This window comes from Haliaeetus leucocephalus, unplaced genomic scaffold (assembly GCF_000737465.1).
Source record: "Haliaeetus leucocephalus isolate CR32 unplaced genomic scaffold, Haliaeetus_leucocephalus-4.0 Scaffold848, whole genome shotgun sequence".
Lineage (NCBI taxonomy): Eukaryota > Metazoa > Chordata > Aves > Accipitriformes > Accipitridae > Haliaeetus > Haliaeetus leucocephalus.
Window position 1 is genome coordinate 9,600,436 of NW_010973284.1, and position 25,035 is coordinate 9,625,470.

At 58.5% G+C, this 25,035-nt stretch overlaps 1 protein-coding gene across 3 annotated transcripts; it reads right to left on the reverse strand.

Annotated features, from left to right (window-relative positions):
- Positions 1–214: 214 nt before the first annotated feature.
- On the reverse strand, positions 215–23,094 carry IPO13 (importin 13). 3 transcript variants are annotated; one of them, XM_010582501.1, is made up of 19 exons: positions 22,255–23,094; positions 16,525–16,665; positions 16,215–16,356; positions 14,965–15,131; positions 14,422–14,542; positions 13,964–14,111; positions 13,617–13,798; positions 12,710–12,736; positions 11,832–11,966; positions 11,456–11,599; positions 10,962–11,042; positions 10,222–10,359; positions 10,028–10,124; positions 8,099–8,151; positions 1,702–1,768; positions 1,471–1,529; positions 1,255–1,344; positions 919–1,100; positions 215–799 (listed from the first exon to the last, which is right to left on the reverse strand). In XM_010582501.1, exons 1-19 carry the CDS (start codon positions 23,010–23,012, stop codon positions 703–705), a joined length of 2,829 nt encoding a protein of 942 aa, XP_010580803.1. In that variant the 5' UTR covers positions 23,013–23,094; the 3' UTR covers positions 215–702. The 3 variants fall into 3 exon arrangements, 2 of the variants coding, with proteins under 2 accessions (XP_010580803.1, XP_010580802.1); XM_010582500.1 differs by having other exon boundaries at positions 477–802; XR_775320.1 differs by lacking the exon at positions 8,099–8,151 and having other exon boundaries at positions 493–799.
- Positions 23,095–25,035: the final 1,941 nt, after the last annotated feature.

The window sequence follows — 25,035 nt, forward strand, 5'->3', positions numbered from 1 at the left end:
GCAGGTATGGAGTCTGGCCCCTCTCGTGTGGGGCAGGACCATTTCTGCTCCATGCCAGGCAGGAGAGCATGGTGAGTGGGGGGGGGACTGGTTTTTGCCATCCCTCCCGAAGCTGGGGGGACAGAAGTTCTTTGAATCATCCCAACCATGATTTAACACCCTCTGCCGGGCTCTTCCCCAGAGGCAAGGGGTAGACAGAGTCCAGGCACCGCAATAATGACAGCCACAACATAGAAATATTCTTAATATAATTAGGTGCAGGGCCTCCCCCCTCCCAACCACACACATACAAATGAGCAGGGGTGAGCCCCCCCCTGCCCAGCCAGCCACTGCTGCGGGCACAGGGGCAGCCTCCCTGCCACGGGGCACGGGCACCCACGGGGAAGTGCCAAAGAAGGGCTGGTAGCCCAGGCGCGGGGCAGCCCGTGCTGGGTTAGTCCTGCCCAGGCTTCCCCCCATCCCTGTCGCTGCCTCCTGCAGCCGGCACTCCTGTCCCCTGCGAGGGGGGAGCATGCTGGGGGAAACAAAGATGCTGACACCGAGATGCGGCCACCAAATCTAGCTGAGGAGCGTCCCGAGTGGGTTAATTCTAGGTGGAGGGTTATTCTATGAGCCGTACTGCAGCAGGGTGGGGAGGAGGGGGGGACTTCCTTGCGGGGAAGAGCTGGTCTGGGCAAATTGTCCACGGTCCTGGCCAGGTGCTCAGTAGTCTGCTGTGTACTCCGTGCCATGCAGCCCTCGGCACAGCAAGGTGAACTCCTTTACCATCTCCTTCACTCGCCGCTTGTTCACACGCTCTCTGCTAAGACAGAGGGAGGGGACAAACATGAATCGGGAGGGACACGCCAGGCCATGCAGGAGCAGGGGTCATTCCCACCGCAGGTGGGGCACAGCCACCACAAGGAAGGGTGCACGAACCTAAGGATCTGCTGGCTGAAGGTCTCCTTCTGCTCAGGGCTGACACGGGCCGAGGGGAAGCCGTCCTGCTGCATGGCCTCCTTGATCCAGACACTCAGGTAGCTGAAGCAGTGCTTGTTCAAGGCAAAGAGGATTTCTGCGAAGTGATCCATGAGGCTGCGGGAAGCCTGGCCACCAATGCCCTGTCACAGAGCAGACAGACCCTACTGAGCCCTGGCATCACCCTGCGTGCACCCACCCATGCTGCCTGGCTCTTTGCCCCTGGGTCCGCAGGGGTGCTGCTCAGGAATAGAGCCCAAAGCTGCCCGGGGAGCCCACGGTCCCGGCGTCTCTCACCTCCAGCACTGCCTGCAGCAGCACTTTCCCGTTCTCATGCACGACCTGTCCCACTGGGGCGATCTCTCCGCAGCGGGGCAGCAGTTCTGTCTGCAACACAGAGTCCAGACCGCTCAGTGCCAAAGCTGGCTCCAGGCTGCAGCACCCTTGCCCAACCTGCAGCCCCACTCCTTCCCTCCCAGCGCTCAGGGGACTGCACGATGCCACAATACTCACAAAAAAGCCACAGGATGCTTTGACAGTTGGGGCCTCGGGGAACTTGAGTGAAAGGACACCTGCAGGTAGGTAGATATTGCTCAGGTTAGCAGCCAGAAACACTGCACGCCATCCCAAATCAGCCCTGTGCTTCCCCAGTTCTTGGCTGGTCTGTGCCTGGCTCTGCAGGAGAAGCAGGCTGGCTTCTCCGCAGAGCGATTTAGAGTGCGTGCCCATGCCCGTGGTACTCACCACACTGAAACACAGCTTTGACATCCAGGTTGCTACACAGGAAGAGGTCCGGCTTCCTTTTCAGAGCCTGCAAGGCACACAGACAGGCAGCATAAACCCAGCGCTGCAGAGGCAGCCAGGAAGCCTCCGAGGAACCCGGTGCCCCAGACAGCCTCTGTCTGGACACACACTTACCTGGGAACACTCATGGTAAACGGCAGATTCACACAGTACAGCAGGAAACCATCACTTTCCCCCCCCCAAGAAAATGTCAATCAAACAGCCAGGCAGTTTACTTTGCTCAGGGACCGCCAGCCCCAGGACCTGAGGATAGATGCCACAGTGTACACACAAATGCTTCAGACACAGAGACAGGACAGGAGCCGCCTGTCCCAATAGAGCAGGACAGGCAGCGGCAGCGCTCCCGGGACAAGGGCAGCCATGCAGGGCCCAGCAGAGACCAGCCACCTCTGTGGTTTGCTCCTCTCCTCTTGAAGATGCTGGCATCCCTGGGGTCACAGCAACCGGTTCGAGCAGTAACCCCACACTGGACCAGTGGCTCGCTCTGCTTGGGCTCCGGGCACAGGTGACAACGAGACGCCAACATTGCTTGGCAGCTCCTGAGCCAAACCTGAGATCAGAAAAGCTTTGGGGTTTTTTTCTGCTGCACAGTGATCCCACCGGCCTCTGTGGGGGTCAAGCGCCGCTGCTGGGGACGCCCTGAGCTGTGGCACCTCATGCAGTGGCTTGGTCCCCCCTGGGCTGGCACTGGGCAGTTGCTGGATGGAAATGTTTCAGCCTGCACCCTCCACTCCATGGGAAGAGTTTCTGCCTTGCCGTGGCGAGCCCTACTACATAAGGCGGTCACATCTGTGCCCTGCCCACCATGCCACCGTGCCAGCTGCTGCGGACCAGCACTGGGGATGGCAGCCATGCTTCCTGTCCTGCTGTCACTGTGACACCAGGGACAGCAGCCACAGCACTGGAGTGGCCCTGCTCTGTGCCTGGAGCTCGGAGAGCAGGATACCGGGCAGGCAGCCCTTGGGCTGAGCTGTGTGCAGGGCCAACTGAGCCTGCTCGCTCCTGGGGATGAAAGCAGGGACAGCTTTCAGCCAGCAGCGCCCAGGATGCATGGCCATCTGCCCACAGCCATGGTCTCTACTTGGAGCAAAACGGACTTATTTCCCACCCCTTCTTCTCCAGGGAAAGCCCACAGCCATCTGCCCAGTGCAGAGAACATATGCTGGAGACCGAGAAGCTGAGGAGCAGGTTTCAGGGTTACCCCATTTCCTTTCTGACCTTTTGTATCACACGCTGCAAGACAGGACTTGGGTTTGGGCACCAAAGGCATCGCTGTACCAGGCAGAGATGGCACAGTTGCAGGGACCTGCTTCCCTGCTAGATAAAAGCGGAGGAGGCCTTCACAGGGGTTATCAGGGGCCACGGTCTACCTGTGTGTGTATATAGACTGTGCACCATCCCTCCTGACACGCTAGCACCAACATCAGGCGGCTAACTAGTGCCTGGGCAATGGTTTAGAAACACGTCCGCTCATCATGCCTGCTGCTGTCAAGTCAGCCCCATACCAGACAAATGCTTGCAAGACATGTTGTAGTTTTAGCCATAGGAGACTATCCCCGCTGGGGCTCTGGTGCGGGCGCCAGAGCGGTGACCACGAGCCTCTCCCCCAGCACCATGCTGCTTGAGGGCAGCTGGCTCCCGTGATACCACCCAGCTGCAGGTTTCTCTACCCTGCCCATCCAAGGGGCTGGTTTTAACCTGAGTCCAGCACACTGCAAGACTGTTCAGCTGGCACAAGAGTCTTCCAACATGCTCAGGTTGCCACCTACCTGCAGGGTGCTTCTCCCAGCCAAACCAGACCCATGGCAGGCAGATGCCCCCAAACTCTCCTGCAGACTTGCTGCAGCATCTGCTACTCTCTCCGTCAGCGCCACAGTGGAAAGCGTGCCAATATTGGAAAGGCTCCTTCCCATAGGACACCTCCACCAAGGGAGCACAGAGCACAAACCCAATCTGGGCACACATGCACATGCCTAATGTAGACAGATGCTTTTTACCCCCATGAGATGGGGCCCTGTGGAGCTTCTCCCATTAGCAAGCAGCACCAGGTAGGTCCAGCTGCTCTTTCCCAGCACCAAGTACCCTGCTCCAGCCCTGGGGCCTCTTACTGCCAGCCTGTCCTCCCCATCTTCTGCCAGAGCAGCTCTGCTCACATGTTCTGGGATGGGGACAGGTCTTTAAATGCTTTCAAATGTCCCGCCCCATCCTCCACTGCAATTAGGCATTGGCTCTCCAGCGAGGGCTGTCCTGCAGGCTGGCATGGAAAGGACGTCTGGGTTCTTCTCCATGGCAGCTGGGAGACCCCCAGGCAGGTCTTCAGAGCAGGCTCTTCTTCTGTGCCCAGCTCTTCAGAGGCAGGCATGGAAGGGACACTGAACCCCACTTCTCCAGCGGACAGGGGACAGTGGGGGGGCTGCATGGCCAGTTCCTGTAGCTGCCCAGAACACACAGACCAAGCCCTTATGTGCGGCACCACCACCTCTTCCCAGACCACATGCCTGGCAGAGCAGAGCCTCCAGCTTTGGAAAGGGCACATGAGCTTGGCCAGACACCAGGGCCAGGGAGGAGCAGTCAGCCCCTGCCTGACGGGGAGAGGGGATGCCGAGCCCACGTCCTCCACATGGCTCTGACTCTGGCTGGAGCAGGAATGGTGGAGAGCTCCAGGACTGCTGCGTGCAGCCTGGACCAGCCCAAGAAGGGAGGGAGGTGGGGAACGGCGGTGGCTGGGCCATCACAGGTCAGTCCTCCATCTTCTGCCTGGCAAGGCCCCACTTGCTCAGTCTGCTCCTGGGCTCCTGGTCAGGGGAGGTCACTGCAGCACTCCCAAGGTCCATGCCAGCATGGAGCCCTGCCAGGGTGGGTGGATGTGCCTACAGCCACGAGCAGGGAGGCAGGCTGGAGAGCCCCAAAATCCTACCTGCAACTGGGAGCACGCACACTAGCGATACCCACTGGCCAGGGAGCGGGCAAGAGCTCCTGAACACCAGAACCTTCTGCCTGGGTTTGCAGACGGAGACCCAGGTGCAAGCCCCAACCGCCGCGGCTGTGCGGTCCTGGGCACGGGTGCTCCGGCTGCGCGGGTGGCACTGAGCCCCGCACCCCTTCAGGTGGGATGCTCACCTCGGGCACAGCAGCAGCGATGCTCTGCACTATTCCCAGCACACAATGAAGGTGGGAGGGGAGAGTCTGAGGACAGATCTCAATGCAAAGGGTGCCAGCACCACTCTGTGCAGCCTTACAGCAGACTGGTTATTTTATACTTAGCTTTGAGTAGTAACAATAACTCCAGGGTCTCCAGCATCTGTAAGACATTTTGTTCAAGCCAGCATGCTCTTGTGATCAGCCAGCCATCGTCAGGAGTGGATTGCCAATTAACATGGTGGCAAAACGGTCAGCCACACCGACTGGGCAGCCCCACAGGCTGCAACCAAGCCCAAATAAATATACTGCAAAGTCAAGTGAAATCCTGTCACACAGAGAGATGGCTCCCTGTGAGCTGGTGACAGAGGGCAGATGTGCAAATATCAGGAGGTAGGAGCTGCTTCTGAGTTATCAGAAGGTAGGAGAGTACTTGCTGGCAGAGGGAGAGGACAAAAATCACTGCTGGCAAGGAGAAACCACAGACATTTGAAACAGGGAAGATATTTTCACCAAGGTCATCAACCACAGGAGCAGACGGTCAGGGAAGTGGGAAAGTCTCCACCTTGACACACGCTTGGGTCCAAAGTTGCTGCTGCTCTGAATATGCATTCCTTCACCAAGGGCCCCACAGGCGGAGCAGGCTGGGATGAACACAGCCCCTGCCACATGAAAATCGGATCTGAAGGAACTGCAGTTCTGTCCGACTTTAATCCTTGGATCTACAAATGCTCAACAGCATCACCGCAGAGCATGGTCCTCTGGAAGAGGACTGGCTGGACCCACCTCTGCCATCAGACAGCTCTTGAAGTCCTGAGAGCAATGAGTCAAGCAGGGATGGCAAGGCCATTTCTTGATGGATTTCAAAGCACCCCACCAGATCATCAGTCTGGGAAGAGGGGCAGGCCAAGGAAGAGCAGGAACAAGTCCTACACATGAGAGAAGATGGGATCCTTTGGTCTCCATGGGGTTGCTGGAATAAAAAGCCTAGGAAAACATCAGGTCTTGAGTGGCTGTGGGTGACAGCAGGCGGCAGCGGGCTGGCAAGTGCATCAGGCACCTCACAGTGATCCATGGTGGAGCAGCCATGGAGGTAGGAGCCTCTGAGCTGCTCCTGTAACAGGACCTCCAAAGGACGTAGACTGTCTGGAGACCGGCATGCCAGGGACCAGGCTGGCTGCCAGCACGCTGGCCCAGCATTGCCTGCAGATCCTGCCCATGAGGGCAGCGTGTAACAGCTTCCCAGCAGCTGGGATGGGCGGTGTTTGCTCTGACAGCACAGCCCATGGAAGTGCAGCATGGATGCACTTTTCTCTCCAAGAGAGCACAAATGTGCCATGTTCAGACACAGAGAAGGGCCCCAAGCCAGAAAGAAACTCAGCACTTTCCAAAGAAACAACAAATAGCCTTGGAAGAGTCCCTCAGGGTCACCTAATCCCCTACCCTCCCCCAGCAGGATCACCTCTACCTGCCCTCCAGGAGCAACAGGCTTGATGAGTCCTTTCAAGACCTCCAAGCAACAGCAGCTCCCTGAGTGACCTTCCAGTGCTTCCCTGCGCCCTGAGAAAGATCTCCTACTGCCTAACCTAGATCCTGTTCCATGATTTCCTTCCGTGACTGTTTGTCCCACTCTGACTGGGATATCACCTTTTACACAGCCCAAGACTCATGCAGCTCCTCAGGCTCCCATCAGCCTTTCCTCCTCACCATGTGTACAAGGTGGTCATCTTCCCAGATGCTTTTCTCTATGCTCTCTGGTCTGTATCTATGGAAATGTTGTGCCCCAAACTGGGCACAGTGCTCGAGCAGAGGTCCCGCCAGCACTAAGCAGCTGGGGAGGACATCTCCATGAACTTCACGCACAGACCCCATTCACCAATTCTCCCATCATGTTCAAAGCCCTCGTTAAAAGGTCACAGCTTCTAAAACCAGCATCAGCAAAAGCTGTGAATGCTTTCCAATAATCTTGATTACATTACGTCTTTCAAGAGGAAAAGCAGGGAAGAAAACACTGTGATACAACTTGCAAGATGTGATGGGTCTCAGCGGGATCTGGGCATCAAGGTGAGACCCGTGAGGAGCAGACGCTGCCTGGGGGGAGGAAGGTGCAGCCCCCTCGCCTGCTCCATCCCGCAAGACCCTTGCGAGGGCCGAGCTGCCATTGGAGGGGGTCGACAGCTTAGCACCTGGACGTGCCAGGCACCCTTCCTGGGCTGCCGGCAAGGGCAGGATGGCCACAGCTCTGGCAGCTGCTCGGGCGGGTGTCCCTGCACAGCCACCTGGCCAGCACGCGTGGTCAGACCTCTCATCGTTACAGAAATGAAGCAGAAAGCAACTTTGCTGGTCCTTCCTCGCCACCGACCCACCCTTTGGGTAGGTGCCGGGGGATATCGCTCCAATGGGGGCACTGAGTGCATTGAGGACGTCAGGGCTTCTCCCTCAAGGGCCACGGTGGGCTGAGGAGCGTGCTGGGCTCCCGCTGCTCCCAACAGGCGTATAGACACACAGAGCACAGCACCGGCCCTGCCTGCCCACTGCCGGTGGTGACACGAGTTGCCAACCCTGCAGACAGCCCGCGGCCCCTGCCACACCAACGCAAACCGTCCCTGCGTGCCACCAAGCCAGCAGCACGGGAGCACTCCCAGGTTGCAGACACAGGAGCTGCCACCACCCCGAGAGGCTGCCAGGGCAGGCGGCAGCGTGGCACCCTGGCAGGTCCAGACGCCATCACAAGCGCACTGTTCAGAGCCAAACCCTGGCAGCGGCCTGCTACCGCGGGCAGGGGCTTCCTCCCACCGGCCCTGGGCCAAGGCAGCCAGCTCAGCCCATCCCCGCTCCGGAGGACTCATCACAGGGCAGGTAAATGGGTCAGAAAACATCCACTTAATGCTCTAATTTGTCTGTCACCCGAGGGTGACCGCGGCAGCAGCCCCAAGCGCCCCGCGCCGGCTTCGGCAAGGCGAGGGGGGTGGCAGCTGGAGGGTGCCCTGCAGAGGAGGGCACTGCCCTGGGGATGGTGCGAACCCAGAACTAAAGGAGAATGTTTTGTTTTCAACTTCCACGGAAACAGATGGAGAAACTCGATATTCAACTAAAAGGAAAAAAACGTTGTCAACAGAAAGCTAAAAATAGGTTTAAATTGAATTAAAAAGAGAAAGAGAGAGAACAGAAAGTGAATGAATAAGAAACTAAAACACACCTGTGCCAGGAGTTGCATAAATGAATCAACAATATCAGGATGATCCCTGGGCCCTAAAATATAATAAAGATGTAACTTAAGAGAAAAATCATACAAACAGCAACTCAACATCATATAGTTATGTGATACAGAAAGAATTTACAAGTGAAAACAGGAGTGTAAGGGAGGAGGGGTGTGTGGGGAAGGGGATGGGCAACATGAGCAGCTTGAAGCAAGTTAAAGAAACAAAACATACAAAAAATCATGAAACTTGGAGAACCCAAGAACAGAAAGAAACTGCAAAGGAAAGGGTCTGAAGCCCCAGGGTCTCCAGCTAGCACCTGGGTGCTGCAGAGCCAAGGTAGAGATCTTCGTGTCCTTGGGGAGGAAGAGGAGGAGGAGCAGGGGCTAGCTGGGCACCATCTCCACAAGGAGAATTAGAGCTTTTGCACTGTGGGGACTGAGCGGGTGTCTTCAGAGCACCGTTTGGTCCTGGAAGATAACTGCAAGTGAACGACAACACCTCAGCAAACGCTTGACAGGCCCAGCCGGGCTCAGGCGTGCACATGCTTGTCACCAGCTGCTCAGGAGCCCCTGGCACAGTCACCCTCCCGCCCCGTTCCCAGATGCTCTCCGAGACCCTGAGTCCAGGACCCTCCTGGAGGTCTCCTCCAGCATTCTCCTGGGAGAGAGCAGCTCAGTGCCCAGAGATCTCCATGCCAGTGCCACTCACCCTACCTTGGCATCTGACTGCGCACAGACGCGTCTTGTCCCCTGTGGGGTCAGGCGTCCCCCTCTCTCCTGCCACCCGTGGGCTCAGCAGAAGGGGCTCGCCCTGCTCAGGGCTGGCCACCCACCGAAGGGGACCCACGAGATGGGTGGGAGCACACAGTCCTGGGCACACAGCGAGCTGGACAGCCGCTTGCCTGAGCAAATCTCGTGTCCAAGCGTTGGCACAGCTCGGGCTCTGTCCCCTCCCCTTTCCTCCTGCAGACATGCCTGCTGCTGCCCGGAGGCATCGCCGCCTCCCCGGGCGACAAGCCAAAAGGGTTTCAGCGTAGACGCATCCACACGCCGCTGGCAGAAGCGGGGACCTGATCTCCGGGTAAGCCCGGCTCGCTTGCCACTGACCCCAGTGACACCTCAGAGCAGCGGGATTTGCTTGGACCGTGCCGTGATGATGAAGCAGGGGTCCTCACGCCTCTCCCACCTCTCTAGAGAGCTCTGAGCCTTGTACTGGGGGGATGGCATCACCCTACCCAGCACCCGGCTGTGAGCAAAGGACAAGACCCCTTGGGGACCACACATGGAGGTGCTGAAGGACCAGAGCCAGCAGCTCCAAGGTACATTTGTCCCTGTCACGGGGCAAGTCACCAAGAGGCTGAGGGGAGCCATGGTGCGGAGGGGCCTGTCCTAATCCCATTCGCTTTTTGTAGGGTGGGCAGCAAGCCGAAGAGGGGCCCCTGCCCTGCGGGAGGATGCCAGCATCCTCAACATCACAGCGGTGACTCGGTGGCCAGCAGTGACTCTGAAAAGGTCATTTCCCAGATGTTCACACACACATCCTCCTGCTCGTGCGAGGGCTTGATTCCTGGCCACTACAAGCAGCGCTGGCCCCCGGAGGAGCCCCGGCATCTCCCGAGGAGCACAGCCTCCCTGCCAAGCGGGACTGGAGCTCCGGCTCGACCCTTGCAGCACGCAACGCCCAGCCCTGCTGCAGAAGTGGGGCTGTCACGGCAGTACAGAGTCTTGCCCAGGGGTTTCCTGCTTCTGCTGCCCTGCAGGGAAGGTACCCACCTTCCAGGGGTTGGGATGAATCCAAGAAACAGAGATGGCCCCATTAGCTTAGCTAGGAGTGAAAACAGCCATTCCTGGTAAGACGCCTCCAGACTCCATGCATGCAACAGCCTGACAACAGCCCCAGCACGAAGAAGGGTTAATCCCACGTACCTTGCTGGAAGAGGGTCAGCGTGACTGAGGTAACGAGCAAGAAGAGGGCCTTGATGGGAGGGAAGTGGGCAGGCTCATGTGCAAAGATGTGAACCAGCTGCAAGAGAGAGAGAAGGACTGAAGCTGCTGCTGGCCCTGCACACCCCCAGCCTCCCTGGGGAGCAGCAGCCCCAGCCCCGAGCACGGCTCCATACCTGCCGGGTGAGGTCGATGGCAGAGGCCTGGGGGATGGTGCTGTACATCTGCCCCAGCATCTCGCACAGCTGAGGCACCATGGGGGCAAAATCATCCAGGAGGGTCTTCACAGACTTCTCAAAGATGGCACAGACAGACTGCAGAAGAAGAGGGACTGCGTGAGCAATGGGCATCAGAAGACCTCTCCCAGGTGGCAGGGCTTGATGGATGGGTCCCAGGGGAGGGAAGAGCCGGCAGTGGGGAGGGGGACCAGCCAGGCAGAGGGCTCAGACCTGCTCTGGTACTGGTGCCCTGCCCTGCAGCCCAGGATGCTCCCAGAGACCAAGGAACACCCTTCCCGCTGCAGCGGGAAGTCTCCCCGAGGGCCAGGGGGAAGTAGCTGGTGGGACGCTGCACATGGGCATTACTGGACTGAGCAAACTGGAGAAACACCGGATGACACTGGTCCAGGTCAGAGCAGAGCTATCCTCTTAGGGAACACAGGTTTGGAAGACCCTCATCTCCCACCTCCCTGCTCATGGCAGGGCCTCCGTAACTGGAGAGGAGCAGAGCTGATGGGAGCACAAGACAGACAAGAACGTCTGGACGCTGCTGGTGACAGTAAGCAGCACTGGTCCAGACAACCCAGAAAGACATCTGGCTTACAGGGCATCACCCAGAGTCTGTCCTTTGCTGTCCCCAGTTCAGGTCAGCAAGGACAGGCAGAGCTGCAGGCAGTACACAGGAGGAGCCTAGTTACCTCCACCACCTGGGCATCATTCAGCCACTTGCTGAGAACCTTCTGTATGAGCTGGAAGACTTGCTGCAGAACCACCACCACCTGTAAGGAACAAGAGGCACTGAGGAGAATTGGCCCACATGGCACTGGGGAGGGGAGATTTGAGACTAAGCATGGCCTGGACTCAAACCTTTGGGCACCACTGCCTCCTCCCCTCTCCAAAGCTGGGCAGCTTTCTTCCCTGTTGAAGCAGCCTGGCATGGCTCACAGCTGGCAGGCAGCCCCTGGGCTGTCCTCCAGAGCAGCACCCAGCCAAGAGGGATCCTGCAGGTCACCTCTGCCCACCTCAGGAGCAGTGGGATGAGCTGAAGGAGTTGTTTGAGCTGGAATGCACCAGCACTACCCTCTTCATGGTACATGCTGCATTCCCATTAACCCCCCCTCCTGGCACCAGCAGTGAAGAGCGAGGCTTTGGCCAGCTGTGGCAAAGGGCATCGAGCTACTGCTCTACTCACTGGGTTGGGTCCTTGCTGCACTGGCAGTTTCTTGACCTCGGTGCTTTCGTGGTCATCATCGTGGTGGCTGATGTCTAGGGTGGTGAAGAGGTTGGAGAGCAGGCCCAGGATGTGGATGATGGCCAGCTTGTTGGAGGGATTGGGCTGCCAGGGAAAATAAAGCCAAAGCATGACACAGGCTGCGCTGCTCAATTACAGTCATGCCTTTGGGATCCTGAGGAACCAGGACTGCAGAGGCAAAGTGCCAGAGAGCGGTTCCCTGCACTGCACTCTCTCTTGAGCCCACGTTCAAGAGTGCTGCTGCAACACAGCAACCCCAGGGCTACACCCAGTAGGAGAAGCCACTTCTGGATGGAGGTAGCATGCAGGCACTCACCGTTTCATCAGCCAGCTTTTCCAGCTGCTGGATGTAGGGGGTGATCAGGGAGTGCAGGTTCTTCAGGATCTCCTCCACTTGCAATGCAGAGAGCAGGAAACCAAGAGCCTGCATCAGCCACATGCACTGGCTCGTCTGGGACAGAGAGGACACACAAGGGGACAGGTCACTGCCCAGCCTGCAGCCCTACCACACACATGCTAGCTAAGGCAGCTGCCAGGAGCCCAGCCAGCTAAGCCAGGACCCCAGTGTGCTGCAGCTCCTGAGCTGCTCTATCTGGGTCACTCTAGGTACATCTCACTGCAGAAGAGGGGAGCAGCTCTCTACCAGCATGGCAGAACCCAGGGAACAGGCGCTCTGCCACCAGCACACCTGGCCTCTTCCCAGCAACCTGCCAAGTTGGCGGCCAGATATCTCCATGCTGGCCCTCACCCTACCTCAGCACACCATCCTTTGCACAGCCTGTCTCGGCCTCTGTGGGGTCAAGTGTGTCACCCCATCCTGGTCGCAGGCACAGCCTGGGCTCTGTCCCCACACTGATCTCCCTTCTTTTTTCTCTTGAAGACTTGCCTGCCATCTTGGCATCCTTGGGCTTGGAGGGACTGGGAACTGCTAGAGTTAAGCCTCCCTGGGTACTTCCCTCTCTACGAGGACATACCCCCCAGCGTGACCCCAGCCCAAGTGCAGTGGGAGCCCAGCAGTGCAGCAAGAGGCAGCCAGCAGGTACTCCTGGCCCTGCACACGATGGCTGCAGCGCTGAGCTCCCCTCAGGGGACAGCCCAACTCATGACGGCACCCTTATAGCTTCAGCTGAGCACAACTAAGGGGTATGGGGGGGCAAGCAGAACCAGCCAGAGGCATGAACCAGCCCCTCTTACCTTATGAATCTGCTTCATTAACACCTCCTGCCGAAGAGAAGGGGAGAGAGAAAGAGGGTGAGTGCTGCAGAAAGCCCCTTCCCTTCCAGGAGGCAGGACTGACGCAGGAGGTCGAGACAACCAACAGCAGCGTGGCCACAGAGAAGTGGCACGCACTCCCCACAATCCGCCACAGGCACAGAGCAAAATCCTTGTCCCCTGGTAAGCTCTTCCCTAAGCCAGCTCACTCAGCCACCCAGCAAGGGGAGCCCCTGGCTTGGACAGGCTCTGCAGCAGGACAGCTCGAGGAGCCAACCTCAGCCGGGGCTTCCTTACTCCAATGAGTGTCCCCAGGCTCTAAAAGCAGAGACTTATCCCTTCCACCTGCCCCTCTCTGCTCCCATGCACACCCTGGCAGCTTGCCCAAGCCCAGCCGTCCTCTTAGTGCCTTGGGGCTCTGAGTCCCATCTGCCCCAAATCTTGACAGCCAAGAAAGACCACGGGACAAGCTGCCCAGGCACTGCAGGGACCAGCTCAGTCTCCATGGAGAGGCTTGAACACCAGGATACCCCCCAAGATGCTCAGCAGTGGCACCAGCTGCCTGGCGGGTGCAGAGCTGGCAAGTTGCTGCTCTCAGCAAAGCAAACAAAACCCCGGGGAAAGGATAGACACCCAAGTGCGTACCCCAGTAGACCCCTTGGCAGTCGTGTCTGCCACTGCCTGCTATTTCTGCACTCACAGCAGGGCACAGGACCTGCCACCTGGGTCTACTGGCCTAGGAACAGGGCTGACAACAAGTCTTCCACACCAAGCAAGAAGCCCTGAGCCGCTGCTTTGTGCCCCCCTGCCCTGATCCTTGCAGAGGAAAGGGTGTGCACAGAGCACATCCCAGGTCACCACCACACGTTCATCTGCATCCAGCTCCTACCTGTGACACGGCGACAATGTTGGCAGCGTAGGGTGGCAGGTCGTACTTGCACTCCCGGCAGATCTTCTTCAGGGTGGAGACGCTGGAGATGGAGAGCTCAGGGTTGCCCAAGGCTTGGAGCACCAGCGGCAGCACGTTGTTAATCATGACGGGGTGATCAGCCAGCCACTCTGATAGGGCCCCTGTGCACACAGACGGGATCAGACTGCAGGACTGCACCACGGGGTCTTGCTCCCCGCGTCCCGGGATGCTCGGCTTTGCTTTTCAATGCTGTTATTGCTGGACAGGAGCGGTCTCAGAGGGCATCCCCCTCCCCAGCCCAGCCTGCGCATGAGCAAAGGCCTCACCGATAGTGAACATGACTGTGTCGGCAAGCTGCACGTTGCTGATGCTGATCCGGGGAATAAGGCCAATCAGCCCCGGCACCACGTCGGAGTAGTTCACGTCGATGGTCTCGGCAATGGACTGGAAGCCGTAGAGCAAGGCCTCCGTGTGCTGCCAGGGTGGGAGAGGCACCGTCAGAGCCACACACTGACCCCTTATGCCCACCTCAGCCCCAGCCCCAGGCACTAGCTCAGACCACCCCACAGTGGCTGAGGAGGCTGGTCCCTGTGCAGTGCTAAGGACAGGGAAGCAGAAGACCTGTTCTTCGTCCCAGCAGACCCCAGAGAGCCTGCATGTGTGCTGGCAAGGTTGTCATGCTCCTTGCTTCTATCACATCCCTTTGCTCTCAACGCCCCGTGGCAATGACAGGTCCCCAAGGGGCTGGTAGCCATCAGCCTGGCACCCGGCTCCCCTCGCTCACCTGCCATGTGGATGGCTGCTCTGTGTTGGTCAGGAGACGTCCCAGTTTGTCATAGAGGCTGCTCAGGAGCTCAGCACCCAGCATCTCGTACACGTACATCAGCGTGTCAGAGATGTCCACCCTGCAGAGAACATGGGGGCTCTCCAAATGCTGTCCCCATCCCCTGCAGAGCACTCCACCCGCAGACACGTTACTTCCCCTCTCGCTGTCAGGCAGGGTGCCCGCATTGCCTGCACAAGGACACTGCCCCAGCCCAACGCAGAGCGCTCCCAGGGCTTCCTAGGCAGGGCAACTGGTGCCACCCCAAAGCACCAGCTTGTTTCCATAGCACCACCACAGCCAAAACAACTCTCGGTGGAAGGAATCTCCTCCGTGTTTCTCCTTAGGCGTCCCCACAGCGCTCAGGCTCCAGGCAGACAAGATGCTGCCTGTGTCCTTGCCTACCTGCCAAGCAAACCCCACCTCCAAGCCTAAATTTGCATCCAGGCAGGGAGCAAAGTGGCCTGCTCCTGCTGCCCAGGGAGAGGCATGCCCCAGGTGTACCTGTATATCCGAAACTGCTCCTTCTCATCCGAAGACCAGAAGCCGTACTCCTCATCGGAGGGGAACTGGGCTTTGTGCAGCAGCACGTCCACCAGCTGGAAGTAGACAGGCCTGTAGACCTGCTGGTACACCGCCTGCTTGTCTGGCTCGAAGGAGAGGATGTCGTCCTGGTGGCAGGAGGAGAAATACATCAGGTGTTGCAGGGGAAAGAAAATGGAGGCAGCACGCCCACTGCACGGGGGGCTCAGGGGCATCTCCCAGGGCTGGTGGGACCTGTCACACCTCAGAGGTTGCATTTCCAGCTCCTCAAGGTCCACCTGATGCCAAGCCCTTCTGCAGCAGCAGCATTATCTGGAGGCAAGATGCTAGAAGCCCCAGCAGCTAGGTGGACCCTTGGGCATTTGAAGACAGCATGGTTACAGCAGGGTGGCACTGCCCTGCCGTGTCCTAGCCTCAGGAGCACGCCTGCTTCGGGAGCACGTATGCCTCAGACCCGCACAAGGCAGGCTGGGATGGGTGCCTGGGGAGCACAGCGCTCTTCTGCCTGCACCTGTATCCTCAGACCCATCTGGGGAAGCAGCGAGAGGAGGTGGGAGCCTCGGCCTGGGCCCGCACAGCAGAGGAGCTGCCGGCACGGTGCCGACATCGCTCCCCTCCCTGCCCACGCTCAGCCACATCACATCAGATTGCGGAGGAATGGAGCTGGGGGGGATGAACGGGGACTAAAAATAGAGCAGGACATGGCAGGGCTGCTCTGTTGGTGCAGAGAACACTGGCCCTGGGAGAGGGAACCCAGGCGGGGCAGCCACTAGCAGCCCCCAGCCCTCTCCTTCCTTCTCCGAGAGACCACAGCTACCAGCCTGGCAGCAGGGTCTAGCCCGCAGTAAGCCAGCACGTGCTCTCCTCCTTGCCTGCAGCCGATGCAGCTGCACAGCAAGAAGCTAAACAACCAGGTCTGCTGCTGGAAAAAAAAAAATTAGCATGAAGTTTTAATTAGTTATGTTAACAAGGCCCTTAAAGGCTGGCTCAGACTTCCAAGGAAGTCTGGGGGTGGAAAAAGCAAGCCATGGGGCCAGCATTTCTGAGGTATGTGCCCTGCAGTGGCTGCAAGTGCATGGTGAAGAGCGGGGGCATGGGAAATCCCTGGGGACCAAACGCAGCCAGGCCAGACCCCAGACCCTGTGCACTGGTGCCTCCGGCCCTGCCTGGAGCACCGGATCCAGACAGGCTGCCCCACGATGGCCACTGACCTGCAGCGTGTACCAGAAAGTGAGCGTCAAGGAACTGGTGGTTTCGTTGACAGGGTAGTGCCCGGGGATGCCAGTGCAGAACATGATCATGTTGACCAGGGCCAGGAAGCTCTGCCAGTGCTCCACCTGGTCCAGGAGGGCCCTGGGGAGCAGAGAGCACGGTCAGGGGGGCACCGCCGCTGCGAGCCTGGCTCCTCTGCCCTGACACGCATCACCGGGTGCAGGACAGGCCCTGGACAAAGCAGCATGTGGGGAACAGTGGGCTGCTCCAAGCTCATTCCTTCTCCTGGGGACCATCCCCAGCACTCACCGGGAGTGGTTCTCCCCCAAGGCCACAGCGATGCGGCAAATCCCATGCGACGTCTCCATGTCCCCGCTCTGGACCGCCTGGCGCAGCTGCTCCTGGAGCCCCAGCACGGGAGGGATGAGCTTCAGGAGGGTGTTCACGTACCTGCAAGCACAGCCTGAATCAGTGCCGGGCATCACCTCACCAGCACCGGCTGCCACGGCATCCATCCCTCCTGATGCTCTTCCAGGGCTCCTGCCCAGCTTTCCCTACTGGAAGGCTGCTTTGTGTAACGGGATGCATCCAGGAGCCTTTACTGCTTATAGGGACTCTCCTCCCAGCCTGTGGCCTCAGGACAAAGGCTGAAGCACCGAATACTCCTGCAGCGGAGCCTCTGCAAGCAAAGAGAAGGGCCGAGCCAGCGGCCATCAGCTCTGTGCAAATCCCTCACTGCACCACAGCGTGGGTACCTGCCTGTCTGCCAGCACCCCCTGACCAGCACTAAATTGTCACCGCCATAACCAGCTCCAAGTGAGTTGTGCCCACATGCCGCAGCATCGGCGGGGATGGGGAGTGGGAGAAGGGTGGCGAGGGCAGATCTGCAGGCTCTTTTTGCCATGCTTGCAGCCCGTGCTTCTCAGCTCTGCACGGAGGCAGCCAGAAGTGCTGCTGGGAAGCCACACGACTCTCCAGCATGGGCACATCTAGATTGTGCTCTCTGGCTGGGACGAAGGGGGCAGCCACCCTCCGGGACTCCTACCCAGGGAGGATGCTGGCCCCGTGGCATGTTCCCCCGGCCCCCCACCTTCCCCGGCTGCCGCAGCCCTGCGCCGCACAGCACTCCCACATCACATCACGCACATCAGCCTCCCCTCCAGCAGCTGCCTGTAAGTGATGGTAACCAAGGCAACGAGAAGGAGGCAGCCAAGGTGAAATGCAGCCCAGGGCCCCTGGAGAGAGGCCGTGCCGGAGGCTGATGAGCAGCCTGCCATTTCCCTGCCCACCAAAGCGCATTATGCAGTGCTGCAGCTATTCCATGTGCTCCCCGCCTGCCCCGCTGCACGCAGGTGTGGGGCCAAGGATGCTCAGAGCGGGAGGCACACGTGATGCCAGCTCTCCTGTGCCCATCGTGGGGAAGAGATGCGAGTGCTGGTATCAGGACAGCCGCACGTCCACCCTGGAGCAGTAGGGCTGCCCAGCGTGCTGGCCGCTCTTGCTATGGCCAGTGTAGGAGCGAACAAAGCCATTGGTGCCACCAGCACAGGGAGAAAGCTGCGCTGGTGGTGGCAGCTTCTAGGTCTGGGTCAGTGGGAGAAGACAAGAGGGAAGAGGGACTCTCCGCCTCGGCATCCCCTCTGTGTGCTGTGTGCTGCCGGGGGTCACCCCCTCCTCAGCCCTCTCCCCCAGAGGAAATCACACGGCGAAGGGGACAGGTATTTGTGTGTAAACCATTTTCAAGCCTCTCACCCCCATGAGTGATGCCCATGGCAGTGTGGGAGTGCTGCGATAATGGAGAATTTGGGAATTCACCAGCTTCTCTCCCAGGGAACCGATGCTGCAATAAGGGTCAGCCCAAGAGAGCTGACAAAAAGGCACAGGGGACGTTCCACTGCTCCAGTGTAGGGTAAAGCCATCCTTCCTCTGCAGCACTGGGCTCACATTACCTTAAAGATGTTTTCATGACTTTAGGAATTTATGACAAGGAACCTGCTTCAGCTGGTTACCTTGAAATACTCAGAGTGCAGATGCCTAGACCTGAGCTAGTCCTCTGGACTCCCTGCACAGCCAACAGAGAGAACCACCTGGGTTTGCTTCCATGCTGCAACTCATCCCATGTTAGTGAAGACTTCTAGAAAAGGTTGGGTGAACCAAATCCTGAGCACCACCTTGCTCTGCTCACTGCCTATGCAGATGTAAGGCTCCACAGCAAGGAGGTGGATTCCTGCTCTAGGTGAGTTGTTTTAACCAGTTGCTCAACAGCCATGGCCAAGCCAGCCAGAGCTGGGCTCCTCTCCTCCACATCCAGGAGCACGGAGCCCCAGGCCACCCCATCTACTTGATGCTGCTTCCCAGCCCTGAGCAACCAGATGGCACCATGGCCCTGATCGGGCACAGAGCTCACCCCAGGAGGCAGACACCGTGCCTGCCAGCCCTGCTGCCAGCCACCGCTTCCCACCCACGGCACCCCAGTGCCGAGCAGGGGAGGACAACACCATCCTGGCCCAGGCAAGTCCCTGGTCGCCCAGCTGAGCAACCTGTCTCCAGCAGCTGATGACTGGGAACGCCTGTGAAAGAGTATATGAACGTGGCAGCCCTATGGTGACAGTTCCCCATGTACTTCCCTCCCGTGATTTGTGTTAGCCTTCCTGAGCAAGATTTGCTGCCTTGGTATTTAGCAGCTGAGCAAATTTTTCTTCTGTGAGTTTGCCCAGTCCCTTCTCAAATCTCAATGCCCAGTGAACTGCAGCATCCACAGCTCTCTCTGTGGGACCAGCACCTCCTCTGCTTTTCCCACAACCCTCCCCAAACCACACCATGGTGCAGGGGACAACCTGCAGAGGGGCAGTTCACATGGGACAATCTCATCCTTCCTAATCTAAAATTTGAGCCACTTCCTGATAAAAAAACCCACATATTAAAAACCTGTTTCTAATGAAGCTCTTGGAAAACTCTTCTAGTGCAACCCCCCTTCGGGGGTTCAGCACCAGGTGCCAAGACCAGGAAGGGATGGGCTGGACACAAAGCAATCCCACCCAGACACCTGCAATCCCGCCAGCTCCAGCACTGCAGCAACACCCTGCTGCTTTCAGAGAGGCAGCTCAGTGTCCGATGCCCACGCTCCATAACTCCCACCATGGGCATGCACCATGTGGAGGTCCCTCTCCCCTCCGACATACCCGCCAGGCTGCAGGAGGGTGGCCAAGTGCTGCGTGCCAGCTCTCCCCCTGCAGCACGTGCCGCTGAGCTCTCTGACCAGCTTAGCCGGGGGTTAATCCTCAAACAAGACGGAAAATCCAGCCCAAGCCTCCTCTGCAAATGAGATGCAACAACATTTCCATTCCTGCCCTCCTGTGACTCAGGAGCTTCCCACTGCCCCTGAGAGCAGAGGTGTGTGCAGAGGTGCTCCAGCTGCAAGCTCCGGGCTGGAATGCCGTATCCTAACAGAGCAGCAGCATCCAGGCTCCAGCAATGCCCAAGACACCCCCTCCTCTGGGTGCAAAGGACTCCCACCCGCCTGGCAGGTAGGGAGATCAAACACTTCGCACCCACAAATCTCTGCTGCATCATGTCTAGGAACACCTTGGAGGCAGGAAAGCCAACCGCTGCTGCTCGCAGGCAGGGAAATGGAAGCTGCTGGCACAAGCACCATGGCCAGGTGATCCTTGCCCATGAGGTCCCACCTGCCCTTCTCCACCTGGACACGGGTGGCAACCAGTTGCTCCCAGGGTGAGGAGCTGCAGCGTGAGGGATGCCTTGCAAGGTGGTGCTCCCCTGGGAAGATGACCCCAGGCTACCTAACCCTTAGCGGCAGAAACCAAGCTCAAGAGCCACTGAGCCTTCTGCTGATGGTAGAAGCCCACCTGCACGATCGCCTCCGCACCAATGTCAATGAAGCCAGCTGGGAGGGGGCGAGGAGGAAAGACACAGGGTCCATAACACCTGGGGAACCCGTGGGAAGGTGGGGAGCCCCGAGACCAACCTTCTCACAGAGCAATGCCCTACAAAGCTCTGGAGAGGACCATGTCAGCAGGCCAGCGCTGAGGATGCTCTGAGCTTGTGGCCAAGGGCAGTGGGGAGCCAGGCCCCTGCAGAAACAAAGGCAAGAGATCGTGGAGGAAGAGAGCGGCTGAAAAGCAGCAGGGATCTCCCAGACTGTGGAAATAAGAGACAGAAAGGTCAGGAGACTCCCTGGGGGCTCGGGGAAGAGCTGGACCTGCCGCGGCTGAGCAACAAAGCCGGAGGGGCGGGACAGCTGGCACCAGGGGAAGCGGGAGGAGGGACGCAGGACGGAGGACACAAGGAACAAAGGGGAAGAGAGAGCCCACCGGGGCCGGGAAGCAGTGGCTCTGTGAGCTACCCCGCTCCTGAAGCCATCCCAGATCGAGCACAGTCCTGCTCCTCCCTGGAGCAGCTGACACCACACGCCGCCTGGCAGGGCGTCCCTCTGACAATGCCACCGCTGTCCCTGCGCCCCGGGAGCGGGGGCTGTGCCAGGCTCACACACTGGGCAGCCTTTCAGACTGCCTGCCTACCCCGTCCTGGCCACTGCCCGCACGCCTACGGACAGGAGGGTGCTCTGCCATGACCGATGATGCCCCCAGGGATAAGGATGGAGAGCAAGTGTCTGTGATGCTACAAGGGAGCAGCCAGCGTGGCAGGACTGAATGAGGCCAGAAACTGCATGGCAGGGTCAGCATGGGAGCAGAGAGGAAACTCTGCTGTCAGCCACACTCCTCACCAAAATTCACTTTGAAAGCTCAACAGAAAGCTCAGGCTTTTAATGCAACTGAAGAACAGTGCTGCAGGGCCAGACTCCTGCACACAGGTGGGGAATCACAGCCAAGGGACTCCTGAGACTCAAGGAAAATGGAAAGGAGGAAGATAGAGAGTCCAACATTTCAGAACTGCAAGTCACCTTCTCTCACCTCATTTTCTGCACCAACCTTGCTACAAGGGTTTGGGCTGGCCCACAGCCTTTGCTGGGTACAAGGAAAAGCTGCTTGTGGTCATCTTCTGAATGCTAGCAAATGAGGCAACCCTTCCACACACCTGGCAGCGCATCAAAATCCTGATGGGTCCCTTTGCACGCCAGGACGTGCAGTCTCCAGATGCAACCCCCTTGTCATGGACAAGGACAGCCCCAAGCTGCCCTTGAGCCAGGGACTGAGCCTACCCTGAAGCCAAGGGGAGGACCAGGGCTCACAACCGCAGCGGCAGCAGCATCCGCACCGCTGCAGAGGGTCGGAGCCTGCGCGATGCGCAGCGATGCACAGAGATGCACAGCAGCGGCAGCTCAGCCCAGCCTTCAAGGAAATCCTCCTCTTTGGGGGAAGGTTGCTAAGCAGCCAGGAAGGGATGTGGCCACAGGAACTGGAGGAGATGTACTTTGCCTTCTGCGGGCATTGGTCCTGAGAGCTGACAGCAGCTCGGACAACGCGGCCAAGCAGATGAGCTCGGAGCCCTGCAGTGCAGCCCCGGCAGGACCTGCCCCAGCCCGAGGTCCCAGCTCAGCTGCTCCAGGGGCAGCCACGGCCACAAACAAAGGATGAGTCCTTGGCCGGCACGAGCTGTTGGAGCCAGGAGGAGGGAGAAGACCGACAGGTCTGGTTTTATTATCTCTGCATTAAACCAGGTCCTTGGCTGGACCAGCAGCACAAGGCAGAGGAGGGTCTCTGAACTCCCCCTGGCAGGAGAGAGGCACCTGCTCCCTCATCGGGTGCTGCAGGATCTGACACGAGAAGCCAGAAGGGAGCATCCTCATCTGCTTGAGAGGAGGAGGATGGAGATGGGCTGTGGCTGCCCAAGACAACATGGTGCCCAGAAGTCAACCATGGTGCAAAGCCTTCCAGGACCAACCATGTGAAACCAGTAGCCTCTGGCTGCTTTTAACATCTCCCACTTCCAAACCTTGTCATCACCACCTCCAGGGCCGATGGTAGCTAGAAAAAAGCCTGAGGTTCTTCCTCCCCACCCTGTTCCCCCATCAATGCCCAGGAGCACCAGCCCGCAGCGCATGGGAGAGGCTGCCCTTACCTCTGGGCATCAGGCTGGGAAATGGCATTGACAACAGCCTCCACCGCTGTGTCAAAGAGCTCCGGGTCCTGCAGAGAGGTGAAAGCTGCCTGGATCAGGTTCTCGCAGTCCATCAGCGGGATCTCCAGCTGCACCCAGCTGGAGAAGCACTTCAACACCTTCTGCTTGATGAAACCTGGGGAGTCCTGCTGCTGCAGCAGCTGCTCCAGCAAAGGGAAGACAGAGCCGCACTCCTGCGCCAGGACGCTGCGTACCTGGCCCTTGCGGTACTGCGGCAGGCGGCTGGTCTGAAACTCCTCGGGCAGCACTGTCAGCAGCTCCAGCAGCGCCAGGCACCGCGCTCGCCCGTCCACGTTGGAGTCCTCCGCCTGGAACATGCGCACCATGTCTGCCACGGCGCAGGGCCAAGCCTCCGGCATCATGCTGAGCGCCAGGGAGGCCAGTGCCACGCACAGCCGAGTCAGCACGATCTTGGAGCCACTGGCAAAGCGGGTGATGTGGGTGAAGAGCTGCGACTTGAGGCTCTCGTACTGGTCGGCCGGGATGTCATTCCAGTAACGGGAAATTTTAATGTGGAGAGCACTGGCACCGAAGTACTGGATCTCGGGCACCTTGTCCATGTGGAGAAGCAGCCAGCTGAAGTGCCACGCTTGGGGAGAGACCTGCGCCTGCATCAGCCATTTCTGAGCCAAGTTCTTGTTCTCGATGTTTGGGTCGTAATACAGCTGATGGAGAGCCTGGAAGAGAGAGGGAAGCATCCTAGAGCAGCCGAGGGGAACCACCGCAGCCGGTCCCGCCAGGGGAAGGCTCACCAGGAAGGCTCACCAGGACAGAGCCCAGCACCTGGACTGCCCGCCAGCCACTGCCCTGCAAAGCCTGCTCCCCTCCCCGCATCCGTCAGCCTGTGTTAGCTGGCCTCCCTCCTTGGACTCTCGGCGAAGCGAGAGCAATCTGGCAGCAGGCGAGGACCTGCAAAGCGTTCTTCCCCTCCTCCTCTCGTGCTGCACTCTGGAAATTTCTTTTTCTTAGTCATCTCCCATCCTTGCCTTCACTCATGCCGAACCCGCCTGCTTCCCTGCTGATGCGCCGGCACTGGGGTGGGCGTAGGACCCCTCTGCCACACAAGGGCTATAAGGGACACGGCACACCGGCACTCCTGCCTTCCATCTGCACACGCTCTCAGAAAGGTGCTGTGGATGCACCGGCTCTCAGAAAGCACAAGTGGCCCAAAGCTTGCATCTGGGAGCCCACAGAACACAAGAGCCGCTGCAGATATCTTCGTCTGTCAGGTTGTACAGAGCCCTGGAAACCCACAGTCACTAAACTCGGGGATTAATCCCTCCACGGAGTCCCTCTGAAGTATTCCCAAAACCGCCCAGCTACAGCTGAGCCAGAAGAGCCAGCATCTAACCCTGCCTCTGCCACCACCTCCCGTGATAGTTCGGGGCTGCTCACTCCATCTCTTCATATGGAGAAAGGGAACATCACTTACCTGCTCCAGCAGCTTTGGGAGATCTAGTTACTGCTTTGCAGAACTCGGATCCATGTGAACAGCCTCACGCAGGCTGCAAGGCTTTATTTGCAGAGGAATATTATATAGATCTTAAGGCCAACATCAATTAGTTACTTATCCTGAGTGGGTGCAACTGGTAACCAGTGATGCCCTCACACATGGAGGGAGAGAGTAACTACCCCTTGCCTGAACTCCATCTTCTAGCAGTGAGGTTTTCTGCCTGGCAGAGCGCGTTTCATTTCAAATCACTGACTGCACATGCCAGGAGCAAGGAAAGGCGATGGCATTTGTCAGGCTATCAGGCACGCGTCGCACCCCACCAGCAAATCGGAGGATGAATCCAGCAGGTGCAGAGGATTTTTTGTGTCCCCATCCTAGCTCCAGGTCTCAAATATCATCGTCCTCCCCCCTAAAAAGCTCGATGAAATTTTTGTGTGGCTCTTGTGCCCAGGAGAGGATTTAAACCCTATTTTTAAGCACGCAGAGCTGGCAGCCTGGGGCACAGAAACAAGCTTCCCAAGCAAGTGCTTGTGCCTCCTGCTGCTTCCCAGCACAAGACCAAAGAGCAGGACAAAATGGCAGGAACCTTACAGAGACGGCATTGCCCAGGCCATCATTTGAAACGTTCAAGACTTTGTGGCGGGGAAAAATGAGGATAACCTCTTTGGAAGAAAGAGGTTATGAAGTACGTCGTAGGAGACGGAGCCAGCCAACACAGGCTGCAGAGGGACAGGCGTCTGTCCCACTAAAAGATGTATCCTGACACAGAAAAGCTTAACCCTAGACAAGCAGGACACAGGGAGAGAGAAATCTGTCCCAACAGAGTGGCCAAGGGGAGCCCATGAGTTAGCAGCAGCTAGCTGAAACCTTGCTCTCTTCCCAGTTATCTCAGTCTTTTGCCTGAAGCATCACTCAGCTGCTGGGGCAGAGGTAAATGCTGTCATCCCCTCCCATCAAAGCAACAATTTACTTCACTATCAAGCAGTAGCTGCAGATGTGCTAAAGGCTCAACCGCTCCTGGGGGTAGGAACCTGGCTCCTACCCCTGCTCTTTTGCTAAGGACTGAGTCATCCTGCAGCAGGGCTTGAGCTGGAGCTCCAACTATCTCCTCCATTACCAGCTCAGTCTCTTACTTGCCCTCGTCAGAGCTTGCTGCTTATTTTCTTTCCAAAAGAAATCTCACTTGAGATTCCCAGAGTCAGTGACAGCCCGCTCTTTCCCCTCCCCACTTGCTGGCCACCGTCACAAGGCGCAAAGGCCGGCAGCGG